The sequence below is a fragment of the Phocoena sinus genome, chromosome 11 (genome assembly GCF_008692025.1).
Source record: "Phocoena sinus isolate mPhoSin1 chromosome 11, mPhoSin1.pri, whole genome shotgun sequence".
In the NCBI taxonomy this organism is placed as follows: Eukaryota; Metazoa; Chordata; class Mammalia; order Artiodactyla; family Phocoenidae; genus Phocoena; species Phocoena sinus.
This window is the reverse complement of record NC_045773.1, coordinates 60,002,654-60,025,806: the sequence shown is the minus strand read 5'-3', so window position 1 is coordinate 60,025,806 and position 23,153 is coordinate 60,002,654. Positions and strand designations below refer to the sequence as shown.

At 43.0% G+C, this 23,153-nt stretch overlaps 1 protein-coding gene across 4 annotated transcripts in view; it reads right to left on the bottom strand.

Moving 5' to 3' along the window:
- DST (dystonin) overlaps positions 1-23,153 on the bottom strand; it is a 508,299-nt gene that overhangs the window by 449,472 nt on the left and 35,674 nt on the right. For all 4 annotated transcript variants that reach the window (XM_032647809.1, XM_032647814.1, XM_032647805.1 and 1 more), the window contains exon 3: positions 10,902-11,102. In XM_032647809.1, the coding sequence (XP_032503700.1) occupies positions 10,902-11,102 (201 nt within the window). The remainder of the gene's footprint in view (positions 1-10,901; positions 11,103-23,153) is intronic.

Below are 23,153 nucleotides of genomic sequence, written 5' to 3'. Positions count from 1 at the left end.
CCGGACACCCAGACACTGACCCGGCCCTGTCCTGCTCCCCTCTGACCCAGCCTGCTCAGGTTTAATTCCTAAAATCCTGCTATGATGATGCTACTCATCTCTTCCAGGGTCTCCATGAAGCACAGAAAATGAAGTTTAAACACAGTGGTAGTCCGGCCCCATCTTTTTCCAGCTTTATCTTGTACATTTCTCATAATCCCCCACATCCAGCCAAACGGTTCTCAGCACTTCTTTTTTTTTTTTTTTTTTTTTTTTTTTTTTTTTTTTTTTTTTTAAACATCTTTATTGGGGTATAATTGCTTTACAATGGTGTGTTAGTTTCTGCTTTACAACAAAGTGAATCAGCTATACATATACATATGTTCCCATATGTCTTCCCTCTTGCGTCTCCCTCCCTCCCACTCTCCCCATCCCACCCTTCCAGGCTGTCACAAAGCACCGAGCTAATATCCCTGTGCCTTGCGGCTGCTTCCCCCCAGCTATCTACCTTACTACGTTTGTTAGTGTGTATATGTCCATGACTCTCTCTCGCCCTGTCAAAACTCACCCTTCCCCCTCCCCATATCCTTAAGTCCGTTCTCCAGTAGGTCTGCGTCTTTATTCCTATCTTACCCCTAGGTTCTTCATGACATTTTTTTCCCTTAAATTCCATATATATGTGTTAGCATACGGTATTTGTCTTTTTCTTTCTGACTTACTTCACTCTGTATGACAGATTCTAGGTCTATCCATCTCATTACAAATAGCTCAATTTCATTTCTTTTTAAGGCTGAGTAATATTCCATTGTGTATATGTGCCACATCTTCTTTATCCATTCATCCGATGATGGGCGCTTAGGTTGTTTCCATGTCCTGGCTATTGTAAATAGAGCTGCAATGAACATTTTGGTACATGACTCTCTTTGAATTTTGGTTTTCTCAGGGTATATGCCAAGTAGTGGGATTGCTGGGTCATATGGTAATTCTATTTGTAGTTTTTTAAGGAACCTCCATACTGTTCTCCACAGTGGCTGAACCAATTCACATTCCCACCAGCAGTGCAAGAGTGTCCCCTTTTCTCCACACCCTCTCCAGCATTTATTGTTTCTTGATTTTTTGATGATGGCCATTCTGACTGGTGTGAGATGATATCTCATTGTAGTTTTGATTTGCATTTCTCTAATGATTAATGATGTTGAGCATTCTTTCATGTGTTTGTTGGCATTCTGTATATCTTCTTTGGAGAAATGTCTATTTAGGTCTTCTGCCCATTTTTGGATGGGGTTGTTTGTTTTTTTGTTATTGAGCTGCATGAGCTGCTTGTAAATTTTGGAGATTAATCCTTTGTCAGTTGCTTCATTTGCAAATGTTTTCTCCCATTCTGAGGGTTGTCTTTTGGTCTTGGTTATGGTTTCCTTTGCTGTGCAAAAGCTTTGAAGTTTCATTAGGTCCCATTTGTTTATTTTTGTTTTTATTTCCATTACTCTAGGAGGTGGGTCAGAAAGGATCTTGCTGTGATTTATGTCATAGAGTGTTCTTCCTATGTTTTCTTCTAAGAGTTTGATAGTTTCTGGCCTTACATTTAGGTCTTTAATCCATTTTGAGCTTATTTTTGTGTATGGTGTTAGGGAGTGATCTAATCTCATACTTTTACATGTACCTGTCCAGTTTTCCCAGCACCATTTATTGAAGAGGCTGTCCTTTCTCCACTGTACATTCCTGCCTCCTTTATCAAAGATAAGGTGTCCATATGTGCGTGGGTTTATCTCTGGGCTTTCTATCCTGTTCCACTGATCTGTCTTTCTGTTTTTGTGCCAGTACCATACTGTCTTGATTACTGTTGCTTTGTAATATAGTCTGAAGTCAGGGAGCCTTATTCCTCCAGCTCCTTTTTTCGTTCTAAAGATTGCTTTGGCTATTCGGGGTCTTTTGTGTTTCCATACAAATTGCGAAATTTTTTGTTCTAGTTCTGTGAAAAATGCCAGTGGTAGTTTGATAGGGATTGCATTGAATCTGTAGATTGCTTTGGGTAGTAGAGTCATTTTCACAATGTTGATTCTTCCCATCCAAGAACATGGTATATCTCTCCATCTATTTGTATCATCTTTAATTTCTTTCATCAGTGTCTTATAATTTTCTGCATACAGGTCTTTCGTATCCTTAGGTAGGTTTATTCCTAGATATTTTATTCTTTTTGTTGCAATGGTAAATGGGAGTGTTTTCTTGATTTCACTTTCAGATTTTTCATCATTAGTATATAGGAATGCCAGAGATTTCTGTGCATTAATTTTGTATCCTGCTACTTTACCAAATTCATTGATTAGCTCTAGTAGTTTTCTGGTAGCATCTTTAGGATTCTCTATGTATAGTATCATGTCATCTGCAAACAGTGACAGCTTTACTTCTTCTTTTCCGATTTGGATTCCTTTTATTTCCTTTTCTTCTCTGATTGCTGTGGCTAAAACTTCCAAAACTATGTTGAATAAGAGTGGTGAGAGTGGGCAACCTTGTCTTGTTCCTGATCTTAGTGGAAATGCTTTCAGTTTTTCACCATTGAGGATGATGTTTGCTGTGGGCTTGTCATATATGGCTTTTATTATGTTTAGGAAAGTTCCCTCTATGCCTACTTTCTGGAGGGTTTTTATCATAAATGGGTGTTGAATTTTGTCGAAAGCTTTCTCTGCATCTATTGAGATGATCATATGGTTTTTCTCCTTCAATTTGTTAATATAGTTTATCACATTGATAGATTTGCGTATATTGAAGAATCCTTGCATTCCTGGAATAAACCCCACTTGATCATGGTGTATGATCCTTTTAATGTGCTGTTGGATTCTGTTTGCTAGTATTTTGTTGAGGATTTTTGCATCTATGTTCATCAGTGATATTGGCCTGTAGTTTTCTTTCTTTGTGACATCCTTGTCTGGTTTTGGTATCAAGGTGATGGTGGCTTCGTAGAAGGAATTTGGGAGTGTTCCTCCCTCTGCTATATTTTGGAAGAGTTTGAGAAGGATAGGTGTTAGCTCTTCTCTAAACGTTTGATAGAATTCACCTGTGAAGCCATCTGGTCCTGGGCTTTTGTTTGTTGGAAGGTTTTTAATCACAGTTTCAATTTCAGTGCTTGTGATTGGTCTGTTCATATTTTCTATTTCTTCCTGATTCAGTCTTGGCAGGTTGTGCATTTCTAAGAATTTGTCCATTTCTTCCAGATTGTCCATTTTATTGGCATAGAGTTGCTTGTAGTAATCTCTCATGATTTTTTTTATTTCTGCAGTGTCAGTTGTTACTTCTCCTTTTTCATTTCTAATTCTATTGATTTGAGTCTTCTCCCTTTTTTTCTTGATGAGTCTGGCTAGTGGTTTATCTATTTTGTTTATCTTCTCAAAGAACCAGCTTTTAGTTTTATTGATCTTTGCTATTGTTTCCTTCATTTCTTTTTCATTTATTTCTGATCTGATTTTTATGATTTCTTTCCTTCTGCTAGCTTTGGGGTTTTTTTGTTCTTCTTTCTCTAATTGCTTGAGGTGCAAGGTTAGGTTGTTTATTCGAGATGTTTCCTGCTTCTTAAGGTGGGCTTGTATTGCTATAAACTTCCCCCTTAGAACTGCTTTTGCTGCATCCCATAGGTTTTGGGTCGTTGTGTCTCCATTGTCATTTGTTTCTAGGTATTTTTTTATTTCCTCTTTGATTTCTTCAGTGATCACTTCATTATTAAGTAGTGTATTGTTTAGCCTCCATGTGTTTGTATTTTTTACAGATCTTTTCCTGTAATTGATATCTAGTCTCATGGCGTTGTGGTCGGAAAAGATACTTGATACAATTTCAGTTTTCTTAAATTTACCAAGGCTTGATTTGTGACCCAAGATATGATCTATCCTGGAGAATGTTCCATGAGCACTTGAGAAAAATGTGTATTCTGTTGTTTTTGGATGGAGTGTCCTATAAACATCAATTAAGTCCATCTTGTTTAATGTATCATTTAAAGCTTGTGTTTCCTTATTTATTTTCATTTTGGATGATCTGTCCATGGGTGAAAGTGGGGTGTTAAAGTCCCCTACTATGAATGTGTTACTGTTGATCTCCCCTTTTATGGTTGTTAGTATTTGCCTTATGTATTGAGGTGCTCCTATGTTGGGTGCATAAATATTTACAATTGTTATATCTTCTTCTTGGATCGATCCCTTGATCATTATGTAGTGTCCTTCTTTGTCCCTTTTAATAGTCCTTATTTTAAAGTCTATTTTGTCTGATATGAGAATTGCTACTCCAGCTTTCTTTTGGTTTCCATTTGCATGGAATATCTTTTTCCATCCCCTTACTTTCAGTCTGTATGTGTCTCTAGTTCTGAAGTGGGTCTCTTGTAGACAGCATATATAAGGGTCTTGTTTTTGTATCCATTCAGCCAATCTGTGTCTTTTGGTGGGAGCATTTAGTCCATTTACATTTAAGGTAATTATTGATATGTATGTTCCTATTTCCATTTTATATACTGTTTTGGGTTCGCTACTATAGGTCATTTCCTTCTCTTGTGTTTCGTGTCTAGAGAAGTTCCTTTAGCATTTGTTGTAAAGCTGGTTTGGTGGTGCTGAACTCTCTCAGCTTTTGCTTGTCTGTAAAGGTTTTAATTTCTCCATCAAATGTGAATGAGATCCTTGCTGGGTAGAGTAGTCTTGGTTTCAGGCTATTCTCCTTCATCACTTTCAGTATGTCCTGCCACTCCCTTCTGGCTTGTAGGGTTTCTGCTGAGAGATCAGCTGTTAACCTTATGGGGATTCCCTTGTGTGTTATTTGTTGTTTTTCCCTTGCTGCTTTTAATATGCTTTCTTTGTATTTAATTTTTGACAGTTTGATTAATATGTGTCTTGGCGTGTTTCTCCTTGTATTTATCCTGTATGGGACCCTCTGTGCTTCCTGGACTTGATTAACTATTTCCTTTCCCATATTAGGGAAGTTTTCAACTATAATCTCTTCAAATATTTTCTCAGTCCCTTTCTTTCTTTCTTCTTCTTCTGGAACCCCTATAATTCGAATGTTGGTGCGTTTCATGTTGTCCCAGAGGTCTCTGAGACTGTACTCAGTTCTTTTCATTCTTTTTTCTTTATTCTGCTCTGCAGTAGTTATTTCCACTACTTTATCTTCCAGGTCACTTATCCGTTCTTCTGCCTCAGTTATTCTGCTATTGATCCTATCTAGAGTGATTTTAATTTCATTTATTGCATTGTTCATCGTTGCTTGTTTCATCTTTAGTTCTTGTAGGTCCTTGTTAACTGTTTCTTGCATTTTGTCCATTCTACTTCCAAGATTTCGGATCATCCTTACTATCATTATTCTGAATTCTTTTTCAGGTAGATTGCCTATTTCCTCTTCATTTGTTAGGTCTGGTGGGTTTTTATCTTGCTCCTTCATCTGCTGTGTGTTTTTCTGTCTTCTCATTTTGCTTATCTTACTGTGTTTGGGGTCTCCTTTTTGCAGGCTGCAGGTTCGTAGTTCCCGTTGTTTTTGATGTCTGTCTCCAGTGGCTAAGGTTGTTTCAGTGGGTTGTGTAGGCTTCCTGGTGGAGGGGACTAGTGCCTGTGTTGTGCTGGATGAGGCTGGATCTTGTCTCTCTAGTGGGCAGGTTCACGTCTGGTGGTGTGTTTTGGGGTGTCTGTGGCCTTATTATGATTTTAGGCAGCCTCTCTGCTAATGGGTGGGGTTGTGTTCCTGTTTTGCTAGTTGTTTGGCATAGGTTGTCCAGCACTGTGGCTTGCTGGTCGTTGAGTGAAGCTGGGTGCTGGTGTTAAGATGGAGGTCTCTGGGAGATTTCCGCTGTTTAATATTATGTGGAGCTGGGAGGTCTCTTGTTGACCAGTGACCTGAAGTTGGCTCTCCTACCTCAGAGGCAGAGCCCTGACTCCTGGCTGGAGCACCAAGAGCCTTTCATCCACACGGCTCAGAATAAAAGGGAGAAAAAGTAGAGAGAATTAGTAGAAGTATGAGGAAAGAAAGAAGGAAAGGAGGAAAGGAAGGAAGGAAGAAAGAAGCAAAGAAGGAAAGAAAGGAGGGAGGGAGGGAGGGAGGGAGGAAGGAAGGAAGGAAGGAAGGAGGGAAAGAAGGAAAAAAAGACAGAAAGAAAGATGATACAGTAAAAATAAAATAAAGTATAATATAGTTATTGAATTAAAAAATATTTAGAAAAAAAAAAAGGGACGGATAGAACCTTAGGACAAATGTTGGAAGCAAAGCTATACAGAGAAAATCTTACACAGAAGCATACACATACACCTTCACAAAAAGAGGTAAAGGGGGAAAAATCATAAATCCTGCTCCCTGAGACCACCTCCTCAATTTGGGGTGATTCGTTGTCTAAAGGAGGGAGGGAAGGAAGGAAAGAAAGAACGAAGGTAAAGTATAATAAAGTTATTACAATTAAACTTAATTATTAAGAAAAAGAATTTTTAAAAAAAAGTCATGGACGGATAGAGCCCTAGGACAAATGGTGGAAGCTAGAGTATACAGACTAGATGTCACACAGGAGCATACACGTACACCTTCACAAAAAGAGGAAAAGGGAAAAAAATCATAGATTTCGCTCCTAAATTCCACCTCTTCAATTTGGGATCATTCCTTGTCTATTCAGGTATTCCACAGATGCAGGGTATATCAAGTTGATTGTGGAGCTTTAATCCGCTGCTTCTGTGGCTGCTGGGAGAGATTTCCCTTTCTCTTCTTTGTTTTCACAGCTCACAGGAGCTCAGCTTTGGATTTGGCCCTGCCTCTGCGTGTAGGTCGCTGGAGGGCGTCTGTTTTTTCGCTCAGACAGGACGGGGTTAAAGGAGCCGCCGATTCGGGGCCTCCGGCTCACTCAGGCCGGGGGTTGGGGGATGGGGGAAGGAGGGGCACTGCGTGCGGGGCCGGCCTGCGGCGGCAGAGGCAGCGTGACGTTGCGGCAGAGGCCGGCGTGACGTTGCACCAGCCTGAGGCCCGCCGTGCGCTGTCCCGGGGAAGTTGTCCCTGGATCCCGGGAACCTGGCAGTGGCGGGCTGCACAGGCTCCGCGGAAGAGGGGTGTGGAGAGTGACCTGTGCTCGCACACAGGCCCCTTGGTGGCGGCAGCAGCAGCCTTAGCGTCTCCCGCCCGTCTCTGGGGTCCGCGGTTTTAGCCGCGGCTCGCGCCCGTCTCGGGGGCTCGCGCCCTCAGCCGCGGCTCGCGCCCGTCTCTGGGGTTTGCGCTTTCAGCCGCGGCTCGCGCCCGTCTCGGGGGCTCGCGCCCTCAGCCGCGGCTCGCGCCCGTCTCTGGGGTTCGCGCTTTTAGCCGCGGCTCGCGCCCGTCTCTGGAGTTCCTTTAAGCAGCGCTCTTAAACCCCTCTCCTCGCGCACCAGGAGACAAAGAGGGAAGAAAAAGTCTCTTGCCTCTTCGGCCGGTGCAGGCTTTTCCCCGAACTCCCTCCCGGCTAGTCGTGGTGCACTAACCCCTTCAGGCTATGTTCAAGCCGCCAACCCCAGTCCTCTCCCTGAGCTCCGTCCAAAACCAAAACCCGAGCCTCAGCTCGCAGCCCCGCCCGCCCCGGCGGGTGAGCAGACAAGCCACTCGGGCTGGTGCGTGCCGGTCGGCACCGATCGTCTGTGCAGGAATCTCCCCGCTTTGCCCTCCGCACCCGTCGCTGTGCACTACTCCGCGGTCCCGAAACTCCCCACTCTGCCTCCCGCAGTCTCCGCCCGCGGAGGGGCTTCCTAGTGTGTGGAAACTTTTCCTCCTTCACAGCTCCCTCCCACTGGTGCAGGTGCCGTCCTTATTCTTTTGTCTCTGTTTTTTCTTTTGCCCTACCCAGTTACGTGGGGAGTTTCTTGCCTTTTGGGAGGTCTGAGGTCTTCTGCCAGCCTTCAGTAGGAGTTCTGTAGGAGTTGTTCCACGTGTGGATGTATTTCTGGTGTATCCGTGGGGACGAAGGCGATCTCCGCGTCTTACTCTTCCGCCATCTTCAAGGTCCCCTCAGCACTTCTGCTTACTCTATTTCCCAGAGCTGACGTCTGCTGGCTCTCCAATTCCTACCCATAATTAAGCCCAACTCAATCCTGTCTCTTCCGTGAAGTAGTTACCCCCTAACCACCTTATTTCGGGGGTAAAAGAAAAAAACCTCTCCATTCTCTGAATTCCTATAGTGCCTAACCTACACGTCATGTATAAATATCATTCATTCATTTGTTCAATAAAATGCATCAGATGTCATATGCCAGGAAATATGCTAGGCCAGACGATATGGACCCCAAGGAAGTCAAGGTCTGGGGGGGAAGGAGAGGAAGGAATTATCATGTACTGAGTATTTATGCCAAGCAGGCCACCTAATTCCACACGTCAGTTCATCCTCACCCCTCAGTGAGGTCGCCGTTGTTATTATCACTTCACAGTAAGAAAGCTGAGTCTCGAGGAGTTGAACAGCTCGGCAAAGATGACCAGTATGTTTTTTACTTGCCAGGGTCCCTGTCTGTCCCCTCAGACTCTGCCCATCCTTGGTGACTCTGCCCTGCCCCCTTCCTGACTCACTGGGTTCTTGCCGGGCTGCACGCCTCGGCCACAGCTCCTGGGGAAGGCTGCTTCCTTGGTTCCAGCCCTCTGACCAGGACCCAGCAAGGCCCCTGCCATCTGCCACCCCTGCAGGCGAGGGGTGGAAGGTAGGTAGGTAGGTAGGTAGGTAGGTAGGTAGGTTCCACCTGAAGGCTGCTGGAGAATCTCAGCCCTGCCCATGCTTCTGGAAACAGTCCTTCCATTAAACTCTTATGGTGCCCGCTGTTTTCCTGCCGGATACATAGAGCGGGAGTCGAACCCATGTCCATCTCACTACTGAGCCTGCCTTTTTCACTTGAGTAACTGCGCTGCTGGAGATCTGTACAAAGGGCCGAGGACCAAAGCAGAACGCACCTCACTCTGATGGGAAGGATCAGAAAAGACTTTCCTGAACAGGCCGCCTGATCTCGAGTCAGTGTTCAGTGGTGAACTGGAATTCTCCAGGTAAACAGAGAGCAAGGAGAGGTGTTCCAGGGCAGAGTCATCAGGCATGGGAACTATGTCTTATTACCAAGGCAGTTAGGTACAGTGCTCAGGAGGGAATAAGGGGGGGTGGAGGGCTCCTAAACTTTGATGATGATCACGTACTTCTCCATCCACATGGGGAGATTAGAAGAAAGAATTAGCTAGATTCTGAGCAGGAGAAACAATGTGCCTATGCCCTACCTTCAACAGAGCCCTGTCACAGAAGATAAACCCAACGATTCAGCATAATGTATCCCTTAATGACCCTGGTCTCATCTACCAGCACCACCTCAAGCTGTCCCCCAGGCCTGCCACGCGGTCATGCCTCTGCGCTCTTGCACACGTTCTCCTCGTCAGAGACGCCTCCCTCCACTTCCCACCGGATCAACTCCTCCTCTTTCAGGACGCGCCTCAGGCGTCTACTTCTCTGCAAGTATTTCTGGCCATGCGCCATGTTCCCTAATGCCGGGTGCACAGTCCACGGCAGCACTTCCCTAACACAGGCCTGCACTCCGTTTACTCGTGTGCGTGTCTGTCCATGGACTCAGCGGTGAGGTGCTGGGGCGCAGGAAGGCAGAAGGTTGCAGAGGAAGTGCTGGGGCCCTGGAGTCCGCCGCCTAGACCCAAAGCCTAGACTCTACCCCCAAACAACTGGGTCAACTTAGGCAAGTTATTTACCTCTCTGGGCCTCAGTTTCATCATTCAGAAGGTGAATAATTCCAGTTATACAAGTAAGCCCTCAATAACCGTTAGTTATTAATACATACCTTTGCATCTCTTATTTCCTGTATAAAAAAGCTTACATTTGTTGAATGAATAAATTTTCCTACAATTTCCTGTTGCTCCACGTAGACACCAAATTCTACTTAGCCTTTGTTTTATTCAATCATGAAAGGAAGGCTCTCATCCCTAAGTATGTGCTTATTTTACCATTGGCTAAACAGGACCTTTTCTGTAAAGGAATTCAGTTTCTTCCCATTGTTGCTGGCCTGGCCGCAAACTCCACATGCGTCTGCTACACAGTTACCCCACAGAAGGGCAGGTCTGTTTTAATAATGTACAGAGACATATTATCACGTCAAATCTTGCTGGCTCCCCTCAGCTGGCATGAGTCACGACAATCATGGGTTCTCCACAGCACAGGAAGGACTCATAGGGAAACTTTTTTTTAATGCTGAAGCAATGCAAGATTACTGCAGTCATGAAATACTCCTTGAAAGTTTTTTAAATGTCAGTGTCTAAGCCCCAAATCCTTAACTGTCACAGCCCCGGCAACAAGTCCCTGTGTAAGAGCCCCAACCAAGACAGAAGGTCAGAGCACATGGAACAGTGTGCTCAGGAGACGAGAAGCGGTGAAGACCAGGTGGGCACCAAGCTTCCCAGGTAACTATTCAGGTAACTTCCCTGGTAACTGGTAAGGCAGCTCGGCTGACAGAGACCCAGGGCACTTGCTAGAAGAGGACAGCAGTGCCGCCTGGGAGCAACATAAAAGCCACCCGGAGGGGCCAGCTCCCTCAGCATCACCTGGAGGACAGCTGCAGATGAGGGGATCGGCCCCTCCCTCCACACCTCACCATCCCGATGCTGCTTTGTTGTCACCCGCCTCCGCCAACTCAGCTCTCACCACTGCAGGCCTCAGCTGGGTTACTCCATGGCCCCATCCGGGCTCTAGACCCCACTCTCATGTGGTCAGGATTCACCAGCTTTCAACACCCCCGCCCACTGCTGACCAGCGCTTCCTGGGAAACCACATTCCTCGCTGGCACTCATGTGAGTTCCCGACTACTTGCTGGGACAATAAGAGAATAACCGAATTACTTAAAGTCAATCTGATCATTTTTGAAGACTAAAAGAAGGACCACCCCATGTGACAACGTATTTAATATTCTTTGAAAAGACAATTCCCTACTTACAGGTCTTCTGGTGGAAGCGCCTTGGACGGAGTGGTAGAATTCTGGCTGGACGCGGCTGCTTTTCTTGATTCTTCGTTTCCTCACTGAGATCTCCTGCTCGCTCTGGTGGTGAACCTCCACGGCAGGCTTGGCTTCTTCCAGCCGGGCAGCTGCAGCCGCTGCGGCCCGTCTCCTAAGGTGCCGAGGGCTGGCTCGGAATCCCTGGGGCAGGAAACACAAGCGAACAGATGCAGATTGGTCCTGAGTCAGTTGGGCAGTTCTCTGGGGCTAGTTGTACAGAGACGTCCAAAGACACCAGCTCTGTGAGCTCTCTGACCACCCAAAAAGTGAGCTCAAAGTGTAGCAAGGTTTGTGTGTCCTGCAAAGCATCTCGTGTTCCGGGACCCAGAGTTATTCTACCTTAAGAGATGTTTTAATCCAGAAATGCTAGTTTAAAAAAAAAGTAGGCAGGCACACTGCTTTACTTATGTGGATATAAGTCAAACTAAGTGTGAAGAAGGGGGGCTCCAGGTGGGCGTCAGGATGGTACAGGGAAAGGACCCAGTATTACCCCAGGGAAAAGGATGCTCTGCTCCCCTGGAAGTGGACTGTGCAGGAAGGAAGTCAGGAATGCAAGGCATCATCATGAAACACCTTAAAGGGAGGCTCTAACACCAAATGGCACAGGACACTGCAGCAAACGGTATGGGTTTGGGGGGTCAGATGGGCTTGGGTCTAAATGCTGACCTGTTCATTATAGCTACACATTTATTAAACATTGATGATCTAATTTTTCCAGCCTAAGGAATGGATAACATTCTCCTCACAGCGTTTTTAGGTTTTAAATAACGTAACAGATGTAAAAGCAAACATAAGCAGATACTATGCTTAGACATAAAATTCTAAGAATAGTATCTGGCAGATACCAGGTGCTCAATGAAATGTTAACTTTCCTTCTTTTTTACAGTATGGTGAGTATAAGGATGACTCGCTGGGCAAGGAAACAAGTTCAGCTGTGCATCTGGGAATGTGCACATGGTTTTGGAAAATACCAAAGAATTACATAAAATAACCTCTGTCCTGGAGTAGCTGACGATTTGCTTCAGAGCAGAAGTCTGCTGCAGAGTATACGAGCAGACTGGGATGGGCGACGTGGGGTGAGGGGCAGTGGAGGGCGCGAGGTGCAGACAGACCCTACAGGGGGAATCAATCGATGAAGCTGAGCTCATCGGACCAGTGGAATGTGAAGAAGGGATAGAATTTATGTTCCAGGTAAGGAAACAACGTAAGTCAGGAAAGAAGAAGTAAAGTGATGGATGGATGGATGGATGGATGGATGGATGGGATGTTTATGTAGCAATAAGAAACATTGTTTGATGATGTGCACACCCACATGCAGGGGAGCACACAAACGGACGAGGGGAGAATCTGCGGTGTGATGATGGGGCCCTAGACACCAGGCTGAGGATGAAGGAGAAAAAGACAGAAGTTCCAGGTGAGCCACAAAGTCAAAGGAGGGCAGAGGTCAACAGAAATCAACAAGGGAGGAAATGCAAATGGAATTGGCAGAACTGAGGTCACAGTTTGGGCACTTTCTTCTTACCCCAAACACATGAGCCTGTTTCCATGTCTCCTCTGTGTGCAGGCCTGGGAGGAAGGTGGTCCTCAACCCCCAAACAGGCCCAGAACATGTCCAGACTCCCATGTAATCCCAGGGCTGTGCAGCAGGTGCCGTGAAAAGGATGGAGAAGGGGAAACTGGGCCAATGGCTAAGCCGGGCTGCTTTTTAAATATGCAGGTTCCTGGATGTCCTCCCCCTATGCCCTCCCTCCCCACACACACTCACGCACACATACACCACACTCTGATAGCTACTGAGGGGTTTAGTCACCACTAGGTGGCACTGATTTCCAGAAACATGTGCTCTGGTGGAATGAACTGAGTGTTCTGATGATACACTAGCTTCTGTCCCAGTGGGGTGAGCTAAGCATATTTCTTCGGTAAATATGCAGACTCTCCTTCTCTTATGCTCTTAGGAGTAACAAACAACAAAATTCTACTTAATTTCTATTATTACCAATAGTCCTCGAGGGCCTACAAATTCTAGAAACTCTTAGGAAAACTACATAAAACTCACTTATAGTGACCAAAAAAAAAAAAAAAGTAAAACATGTTGGTACAGTCATTCTGGAGAACAATAACCCAGTAAATCCACACCCCTGTATCTACTCTGGAGAAACTCTGGCAAGCAGGCCCAAGTAGATATTCAAGCATTGCTTACAATAAAAATTAGAAACTGTTTAAATCAGTCTTTCCTAAACTTCTGTCACTTTCACTCCACCTTCACATTTTTCTAAGATTTGAGCACCATCATACACACCTCTGTGATTTATCTTGTATCCAAATACACATGGACTATTTTAAAATAACTTCTTACAAACACTACAGGGCAGTACACAGACAGCAAGCAGCCAGGCTATCTGGGTTGACACACAGCCTCTGTCACTTCCTAGTTGTGTGACCTTGAAGAGTTACTGAACCATATCCTCATCTGTAAAATGGAGATTCAAAACAGTACTTAATTCACAGGGATGTTGAGAAGCATAAATGAATTAATAAATGTAAAGTACTTAGAAAAGTGCCTGGCACACAGCAATATATAAGGGTTGGCTATGATTATTAGGTATATTGCTTGTGTGAATAAAAGATATTCTTAAAGACAAAAGTGTGTTATTAATCAGATGTAAATAGGAAAATGAATCACACTGCAGGTGTGCCCTGCTGATAGACACATGAGGTACCAACCACCCTGGTCATCAGGAGAGAGTTCCCTGCTCTAGAGAATCCCAGGCACTTCTTGTCCTGAGAGTCCAACTGTCTGGGCTAGAACCCCAGCTCTCCCACTTACTAGGTGTACGATCTTGGCCAAGTTACTTCTCTGAGCCTCAGATTCTTCCTCTGCCAAATGCATACAGTATTCCCCCTTTAGTAGAGTTACATGGTATTTAGATGAGATAGCCTCTTAGAACAGTACACAGATGACAGTAAGTAGTCAATGGACCCCCTTATTATTACGGTTTCACTTCCTGGATGCTACAGCAGCAACTCACCTGCCAGCAGTTCAGAGCTATGATCACAAACACTGCAAACAGCACACAGTCATTGCTGAGCAGGCATTTTTTTAATCTCCCTAAACCACTGCAGAGAATTATTGGTTTGGGGTTTATTACACTTGCTTGTCCTAAGTATTATAAAAAATAAGCCATGACTTTTAACAGAAGGAAATTTTCTTTTAAAACAGTAGGTGGTGCTATAAGCTCTCACAGGTGTTAACGGGATTTGATGGAGTCAGTATAAAGTCCATTTCTCCCTCTAGCCATTTGATCTTGCCCGGATGCCCTTCAACCAGTAGGTGATGGGAACTTGGCAGTCTCTTGGTAGTGGACTTCTGCCATTTTTAGGCCACCCTGTTTTTAAATTTATTTATTTATTGATGTATAGTTGACTTACAATGTTGTGTTCATTTCTGGTATACAGCAAAGTGATTCAGATATATATACATAGATACAGATATAGACATAGATATAGATATTCTTTTCCAGATTCTTCTCCCATATAGGTTATTACAAAATATTGAGTATAGTTCCCTGTGCTATACTCGTATACTTGTCCTTATAGATGATCTATTTTATATATAGTAGTATGTTATCTGTTAATCCCAAACTCCTAATTTATCCCTCCCTCCCTTTTCCCTTTGGTAACCATAAGTTTATTTTCTATGTCTGTGAGTCTATTTCTGTTTTGTAAATAAATTCATTTGTACCATCTTTTAGATTCCACAAATAAGTGATATCACATGATATTTTTCTTTCTCTTTTTGACTTACTTCACTTAGTATGATAATCTCTAGGTCCATCCATGTAGCTGCAGATGGCATTATTTCATTTTTTTTTATGGCTGAGTAGTATTCCATTGTACATATTTACCACATCTTTATCCATTCATCTGTCAATGGACATTTAGGTTGCTTTCATGTCTTTAGGTCACCCTGTTTTATCAGCACCCTTTGGGCAGTAACTTCTCAGATGCACAGTCCTGATACACAGCTAAGTTCGGGTTCTCCACAGCCCACTCTACATCTTCCCTCTCAATAACCTGGTATAGTTCCCAAGGAGGCTCACGGTCAAGGATCAACCCATTGCAGTCTCTCTGCTTGGACACTGAATGTTAAGCAGAGGGATGTAAAGACTGAAAATAGCAGAAGGAATTCATCAGTCTAGTGAATGCACCAAAGACCTTTTGAAGCTGCCTATTTCTGTTATAACAATTCAGTTTGGGTTGTAAATTCTACCATACATTTGTAATAAATTCTCTTTTGGTTTAAGTCAGAGTCAAATTCCATTGCCTGCAAACAAAACCCCTGATGCATACTCTTTCTGTTAGGTTTCACGTGGCTAGCTATTTTCCTCACACATCAAATACTCAGACTTAACCAGGCTGTTTGTTTAGACTGTCAAAAAAGGGAGAAGATATTAATAGCAATAATTTACTAAGCACCATTTAGGTGCTAAGCCTATTATATCCACTTCATAGACAACCAAACTGAGGCTTACCAGGAGTAAGTAACCTACCTAAGGCCAAAACTCACAAATAGAAAAGCTCGTCTTTCTAACTCCAAACCCGTGCCCTCTCCACTTTGCTCTTAGGTAGTGAGGTTATAAGGCAGTAATGCATTCAGAGCTAATCTTCTACATATACTCAGAACATATGTTGACTGATTAAAACAAGAAATGTCTATAAACATTTTAGATAAGTCAGGCAGAAATTGAAAAAGTTAACATTTTCAAGTAAGAATTATTGTTATATAAGATCAAAGCACCATCCAGTTTACTGATGAAGCATCTGAACAAATGGAAACTTAATGCAATGAGTATTTTATATAGAATTGTTTTTGTGTTATTGGTGTACCTGAAAAGCTAAGGTTTATAGGTAAAGACATAGATTTACCATATTCAAATATTATGAAGCTCAATAAGCTGATGTTTATAAAGCATGTAATGCCCCATAAAAACCCTACAATTCTCCTCATCCAAGGCTAGAAATAAAGTACAGAGCAGAAGTTCTTGAATCCATGGATAAAATTCAAGGGAGATGGAGCAGGCAATCAATGAACTCGGATGGGGAAAAATATGTCTTTATTTTCACTAAACTCTAATTAAAACCTAGCATAGGGCTTCTCTAGTGGCTCAGTGGTTAAGAATCTGCCTGCCAATACAGGGGACATGGGTTCGAGCCCTTGTCCGGGAAGATCCTACATGCCGCGGAGCAACTAAGCCCATGTGCCACAACTACTCAGCCTGTGCTCTAGAGCCCGTGAGCCACAACTACTGAGCCCACGTGCCACAACTAGTGAAGTCCACGTGCCTAGAGCCCATGCTACGCAACAGAGAAGCCACCTCAATGAGAAGCCCATGCACCGCAACAAAGAGTAGCCCTGGCTCACCACAACTAGAGAAAGCCTGCACGCAGCAACAAAGATCCAATGCAGCCAAAAATAAATTAATTTCAAAAAACAAACAAACTTAGCATATCCCTCAATTATAAATGCGGGCCATAAACCTGGTATTATTAGCAATATCTGACTTTTGCCCCTAAAAGAAATCACAGATATTTAACTATTAAATTATAGTGGCTGAAGATATCTTGAAATACCACTTATATTCATTGTTACTTCAAAATCAAAATAGTTATTAAATCTGTCACTAGATCTTGTTATTTAATGCATTAATAAATACATATATTGCTATGTTAAAAAATTTTAATTGTAATTTTAATTGAAGTAAGGTTGATTTACACTGTTGTGTTAGTTTCAGGTGTACAGCAAGATGATTCAGTTATACATATATATATTCTTTTTCAGATTCTTTTCCGTTATAGGTTATTATAAGATATTGAGTATAGTACCCTGTGGGGTACACTAGGTCCTTGTTGGTTATCTATTTTATACAGAGTAGTGTGTATCTGTTCATCCCATACTCCTAATTTATCCCTCCCTCCCTTCACCTTTGGAAACCATAAATTTGTTTTCTATGTCTGTGAGTCTGTTTCTATTTCATAAATAAGTTCATTTGTACTATTTTTTAGATTCCACAAACGAGTAATATCATATATTTGTCTTTCTCTGACTTACTTCACTTAAAGATAATCCCTAGATCCATCCATGTTGCTGCAAATGGCATTATTTCACTCTTTTTTATGGCTGAGTAATTTTCCATTGTATATATATACCACATCTTCTTTATCCATTCATCTGTTAATGGACATTTAGACTGTTTCCATGTCTTGGCTACTGTAAATAGTGCTGCAATGAAAACTGGGTGCATGTATCTTTTCAAATTAGAGCTTTTGTCTTTTCCAGATACATGCATAGGAGTGGGATTGCTGGATCACATGGCAACTCTATTTTTAGTTTTTTGAGAAACCTCCATACTGTTTTCCATAGTGGCTGCACCAATTTACTTTCCCAACAACAGTGTAGGAGGGTTCCCTTTCCTCCACACCTTCTCCAGCATTTTATCATTGGTAGACTTTTTGATGATGGCCATTCTGAACAGTGCAAGGTGATACCTCATTATAGTTTTGATTTGCATTTCTCTAATAATTAGCGATGTTGAGCATCTTTTCATGTGCCTGTTGGCAATCTGTATATTTTCTTTGGACTCTTCTACCCATATTTTGATTTTGTTGTTTGGTTTTTTGTTATTAAGTTGTATGAGCTGCTTGTATATTTTGGAAATTAAGCACTTGTCAGTCAGTCGCATCATTTGCAAATATTTTCTCCCATTCCATAGGTTGTCTTTTCATTTTGTTTATGGTTTCCTTTGCTGTGCAAAAGCTTATAAGTTTGATTAGGTCCCATTTGTTTATTTTTGCTTTTATTTCCAATGCTTTGGGAGACTGACCTAAAAAAACATTGGTACAATTTATGTCAGATAATGTCTAGCCTATGTTCTCTTCTAGGAGTTTTATGGTGCCATATCTTATGTTTACACCTTTAAGCCATTTTGAGCTTATTTTTGTGTATGGTGTGAGAGTGTGTTCTAACTTCATTGATTTACATGAGGCTGTACAGTTTTCCCAACACCACTTGCTGAAGAGACTGTCTTTTCTTCATTGTATATTCTTTCCTCCTTTGTCGAAGATTAATTGACAGTAGGTGTGTGGGTTTATTTCTGGGCTCTCTATTCTGTTCCATTGATCTGTATGTCTGTTTTTATAACAATAGCACACTGTTTTGATTACTGTAGCTTTGTAGTATTGTCTGAAGCCTAGATGGGTTATGCCTCCAGCTTTGTTCTTTTTCCTCAAGATTGATTTGGCAATTCTAGGTGAAAATTTTTTTTAACAATTTATAATTATATTTCAATTTAAATGGTTTCCTCTGTAATTGTTTATTATTTTATGCATTTAAAAACATTCTGAGAATGAGTCCATGAGCTCAACCTGACTGTCAAAGGGGTTTGTGACATAAAAGAGGTCCAGAATACAGAGAACCTCAGAAATGTCCATAAAGAGACTCCTAGCTGCTCACCAAAATCTGTGTTTGCCTCTTTTCCTTGGGCACAAGCTAGACTACATTTCCCAGCCTCCCTTGCAGGTAGGCAGGGTCATGTGACTGAGTTCTAGCCAATGGAATACGGACATGTATGCCACTTCTGGACCCAGCCCATAAACAAATCCTACAGCCATTTCTCCAATGGCTCTTCTCTTTGGGCTGGGATGACCTTCAGAGAAAGCTTGAAAGTCACGTATTAAAGACGGCAGTGACTTCATCATCCTGGGTCCCTGCATAACTGCCTGGAGGAAGCCACTCTGCCAACCTGTTCAACCACCTGCACCTCTAAATGAGCAACAAATATACATCTATTTTGTTTGAGCCATTGAACATTGTACATTGAAGTGTGCATTTGCCATAGGAATTTCCATGACCTAATCAGTGGTTCTCAAACTTTATCAAGTGTCAGATCCTCCAGGAAAGCTGATTAAAACACAGATTGCTGGGACTTCCCTGGTGGTCCAGTGGTAAAGTATCTGCCTTCCAATGCAGGGAACATGGGTTTGATTCCTGGTCAGGGAACTAAGATCCCACATGCCGTGGGGTAACTAAGCCTACGCACCACAACTACTGAGCTCATGCACCTCAACGAGAGAGCCCACGTGTCACAAACTACAGAGCTCATGCACCCTGGAGCCTGCGCACCACAACTAGAGAGAGAAAACCCACATGCCACAACTAGAGAGGAGCGGTGTGTCTCATCGTGAGGACGAGGACACTGGCAGCAGAAGTTCTGGAAGTACTCCTTGGCGTGAGTCCTCCCGGAGTCCACCATTAGCCCCACCAAAGAGCCCAGGTAGGCTCCAGTGTTGGGTCGTCTCAGGCCAAACAGCCAACAGGGAGGGAACCCAGCCTCACCCATCAGCAGACAAGGGGATTAAAGTTTTACTGAGCTCTGCCCACCAGAGCAACAGCAAGCTCTACCCACCACCAGTCCCTCCCATTGGGAAACTTGCTCAAGCCTCTTAGATAGCCTCATCCACCAGACAGCAGACAGCAGAAGCAAGAAGAACTACAATCCTGCAGCCTGTGGAACAAAAACCACATTCACCGAAAGACAGACAAGATGAAAAGACAGAAGGCTATGCACCAGATGAAGGAACAAGATAAAACCCCAGAAAAACAACTAAATGAAGTGGAGATAGGCAACCTTCCAGAAAAAGAATGGAGGCAAAGATCAAGAAGATGCAAGAAATGTTTAACAAAGACCTAGAAGAATTAAAGAACAAACAAGCAGAGATGAACAACACAATAACTGAAATGAAAAATACTCTAGAAGGAATCAATAGCAGGATAACTGAGGCAGAAGAACGGATAAGTGACCTGGAAGACAGAATGGTAGAATTCACTGCTGTGGAACAGAATAAAAAAAAAAGAATGAAAAGAAATGAAGACAGCCTAAGAGACCTCTGGGACAACATTAAACGTAACAACATTCACATTACAGGGGTCCCAGAAGGAGAAGAGAGAGAAAGGACCTGAGAAAATATTTAAAGAGATTATAGTCGAAAACTTCCCTAATATAGGAAAGGAAATAGCCACCCAAGTCCAGGAAGTGCAGAGAGTCCCATACAGGATAAACCCAAGGAGAAACATGCCGAGACACATAGTAATTAAACTGGCAAAAATTAAAGACAAAGAAAAATTATTGAAAGCAGCAAGGGAAAAGCGACAAATAACATACAAGGGAACTCCAATAAGGTTAACAGCTGATTTCTCAACAGAAACTCTACAAGACAGAAGGGAGTGGCATGACATATTTAAAGTGATGAAAGGGAAGAACCTACAATCAAGATTACTCTACCTGGCAAGGATCTCATTCAGATTCGATGGAGAAATCAAAAGCTTTACAGACAAGCAAAAGCTAAGAGAATTCAGCACCACCAAACCAGCTCTACAACAAATGCTAAAGGAATTTCTCTAAGTGGGAAACACAAGAGAAGAAAAGGACCTACAAAAACAAACCCAAAACAATAAAGAAAATGGTCACAGGAACATACATATGGATAATTACCTTAAATGTAAATGGATTAAATTATCCAACCAAAAGACACAGGCTCGCTGAATGGATACAAAAACAAGACCCATATATATGCTGTCTACAAGAGGCCCACTTCAGACCTAGGGACACATACAGACTGAAGGTGAGGGGATGGAAAAAGATATTCCATGCAAATGGAAATCAAAAGAAAGCTGGAGTAGCAATTCTCATATCAGACAAAACTTTTTAATTGAAGTATAGTTGATTTACAATGTTGTGTTAGTTTCAGGTGTACAGCAAAATGATTCAATTATACTTATACATACATTGGGTTGGCCAAAAATTTCGTTCAGGTTTTCCTTAACCATCTTACGTAAAAGCCTGAACAAACTTTGTGGCCAGTCCAATATATATTCTTTTTCAGAAAAAAAAAAAGATACAGTCACACAGGATTAGCCAGTGGGACAGCCACTCTGCTTCACACAGTCATTCAGGGCACCAGGAACCTTCCACCTTGTGGCTCGTGAGGTGCCCAATGTCCTCTCCACATTGCCAGTTTATGGAGAAAAGGCCAGGATTGTGTGCAGATGTGTCCATCGGCCAGGCCTGCAAACAGCAACCATGACTTCTCACACTTCATTAACCAGAACCTATTTATGTGGGCAATCAATGAACTGCGAGGGAAGCTGAAAAACGTGGTTAGGCCACATGCCCAGAACAAAGAGAACACACTGGTGTCAGTGAGTGCAGCAGACTCTGCCATAGAGCTGGTCGCAAAACCAATTCCCCAGCTAGCCACCTCCTCTGTTAGTCCTCTTCTCTCTGGCAGTGTGAGCCTCACCAACTACAACTCCTGGGGCCTCAGACAAACTAAGACAAAAAGAGTTCCCTACACACGTCTTGTTACACAGCCAAACATAATTTGAGCCTCATTTATCGAACATTTTCCCAACACTGTTCAGCTGGTTAACTTCACCCAACTCTAACTCTTTAGAGTTGTGTAAATAATAATAATTTCCAGTTATCAAGCATTTCCCATGTGCCAAAGACCGAGCACGCATTATTTCATTATTTCTTGTAGTATTCTTAGGAGGTAAATATTTTAATGCCATTTTACAGATTAAAGAAAAATATACACTTAGAAGTTTGCCTAAGTCTTAGCAAGTATCTGCTCTACGACTGAGCCTTCAGGCAACCAGACCTGCCCTCGCCATAAGGGGTCAGCAAACTACAGCCCTCAGGCCAGGTCTGACCCACTATCTATTTTTGCAAAGTTATATTGGCATATAGCCATGCCCACTCCCATTTATTGCCCATGGCTACTTCCGCGCTAGAAAGGAGAGTTCACATGCCCTGCAAAGTCAAAAATCTCTAGCAGGGGGTCCATTACAGAAAATCTTTGCCAGCCCCTGCTCTGCAGTATCCTGTAGGGCCTGGAGCACTCTGCCTCTTTCATAGACTGAGAAGTAACTCTGACTCGGCCATTTGGGTCAGCTAATCTGTGCTCTGCCCCAACAACCTGTGGGTCTGTGAAATATACACGTCAGTCTAATATCCCTCTGGCAGCCTGGTCTACTCCGTCTGTTTGTGGTTTCACAGGCAGATTTAACAACATCTGTTACACTGTTTCATCAAACACATAGATGATATTATCAAAGGATGCACCTGCATTATTTTCTTATAAGGATTATGCCTATTCCCCAACGATTTTTTTATATTTGGACTGTAACCACCAAGCCAAAGGTTTGCACAAATTTATCAACCCTACAGCTTTTGATACGACAGCTTTCACGCCTTCACCATTCCCACCTCCTGCTTTGGTTTTTCGAGATAAAGCCATCAGCACAGAGCGACATTGAATTTTATGGGCAGTGGCTGTCCAGTAAGGCAAGGCTTATTCTGTTGAAACTGGCCTTGTTGATGGAATTCATCATCATTTTTTTTTTTTATCAAAATGAACCATAAAAAGAATATAAGTATGCTTGGCTTTTAAAAGACTCAGAATATGGAACCTACATTACGTTCACATTAAAATAAAGTTCAAAGTAGGGTAGAAACTGCATCTACTTACTCAAAACTAGAAAAAGGGCATTTTAGTGGATGCTGTGGGGCACCACCCAAACTCCAGCTTCATGAGCCAGATGCTAAGACTGCTGGCAGCCCCTGACTTTTAGCTGAACCCCTATGTGGGAATTACCCTCAGCCTGAGCGCTAGCTGCCTGGCCACCATCACCCCCCCTTCCAGGGCGAACGCTGGTCAGGGGAAATGGCGAGTCGTCGTTGCCTCAGTTAGAAACAACTCTGAAGGGCCCCTCAGCTCCAGAACACTCTGTGGGATCAGCTGAGGCCTCTGGTGCATATGCATCACAATTCAACTTCCTCCTCTGCCGGATCCTGCTTCCCTGTTCCCTTTAAGTGTTCTTCCTGAGGGCACCCTCCCCGGAAGTGCACCTAATTTTCATCTCAAAGCCTATTTCCCTGGGAAACTGACCTGCAACAAACATGAAGTCTGATTTCCTAAGCAGTGCCATCAACAACTGATGCACCATATTTAACATCCAATGACAGCAAAGAATCAACAGTAAAGAGATTCTGGGGACAGCAAATCCATCAGTACAAAAATGACAGCAACAGCAAAACATTAGGCAGTATGTACATCGAACACAGGTAGCATCAG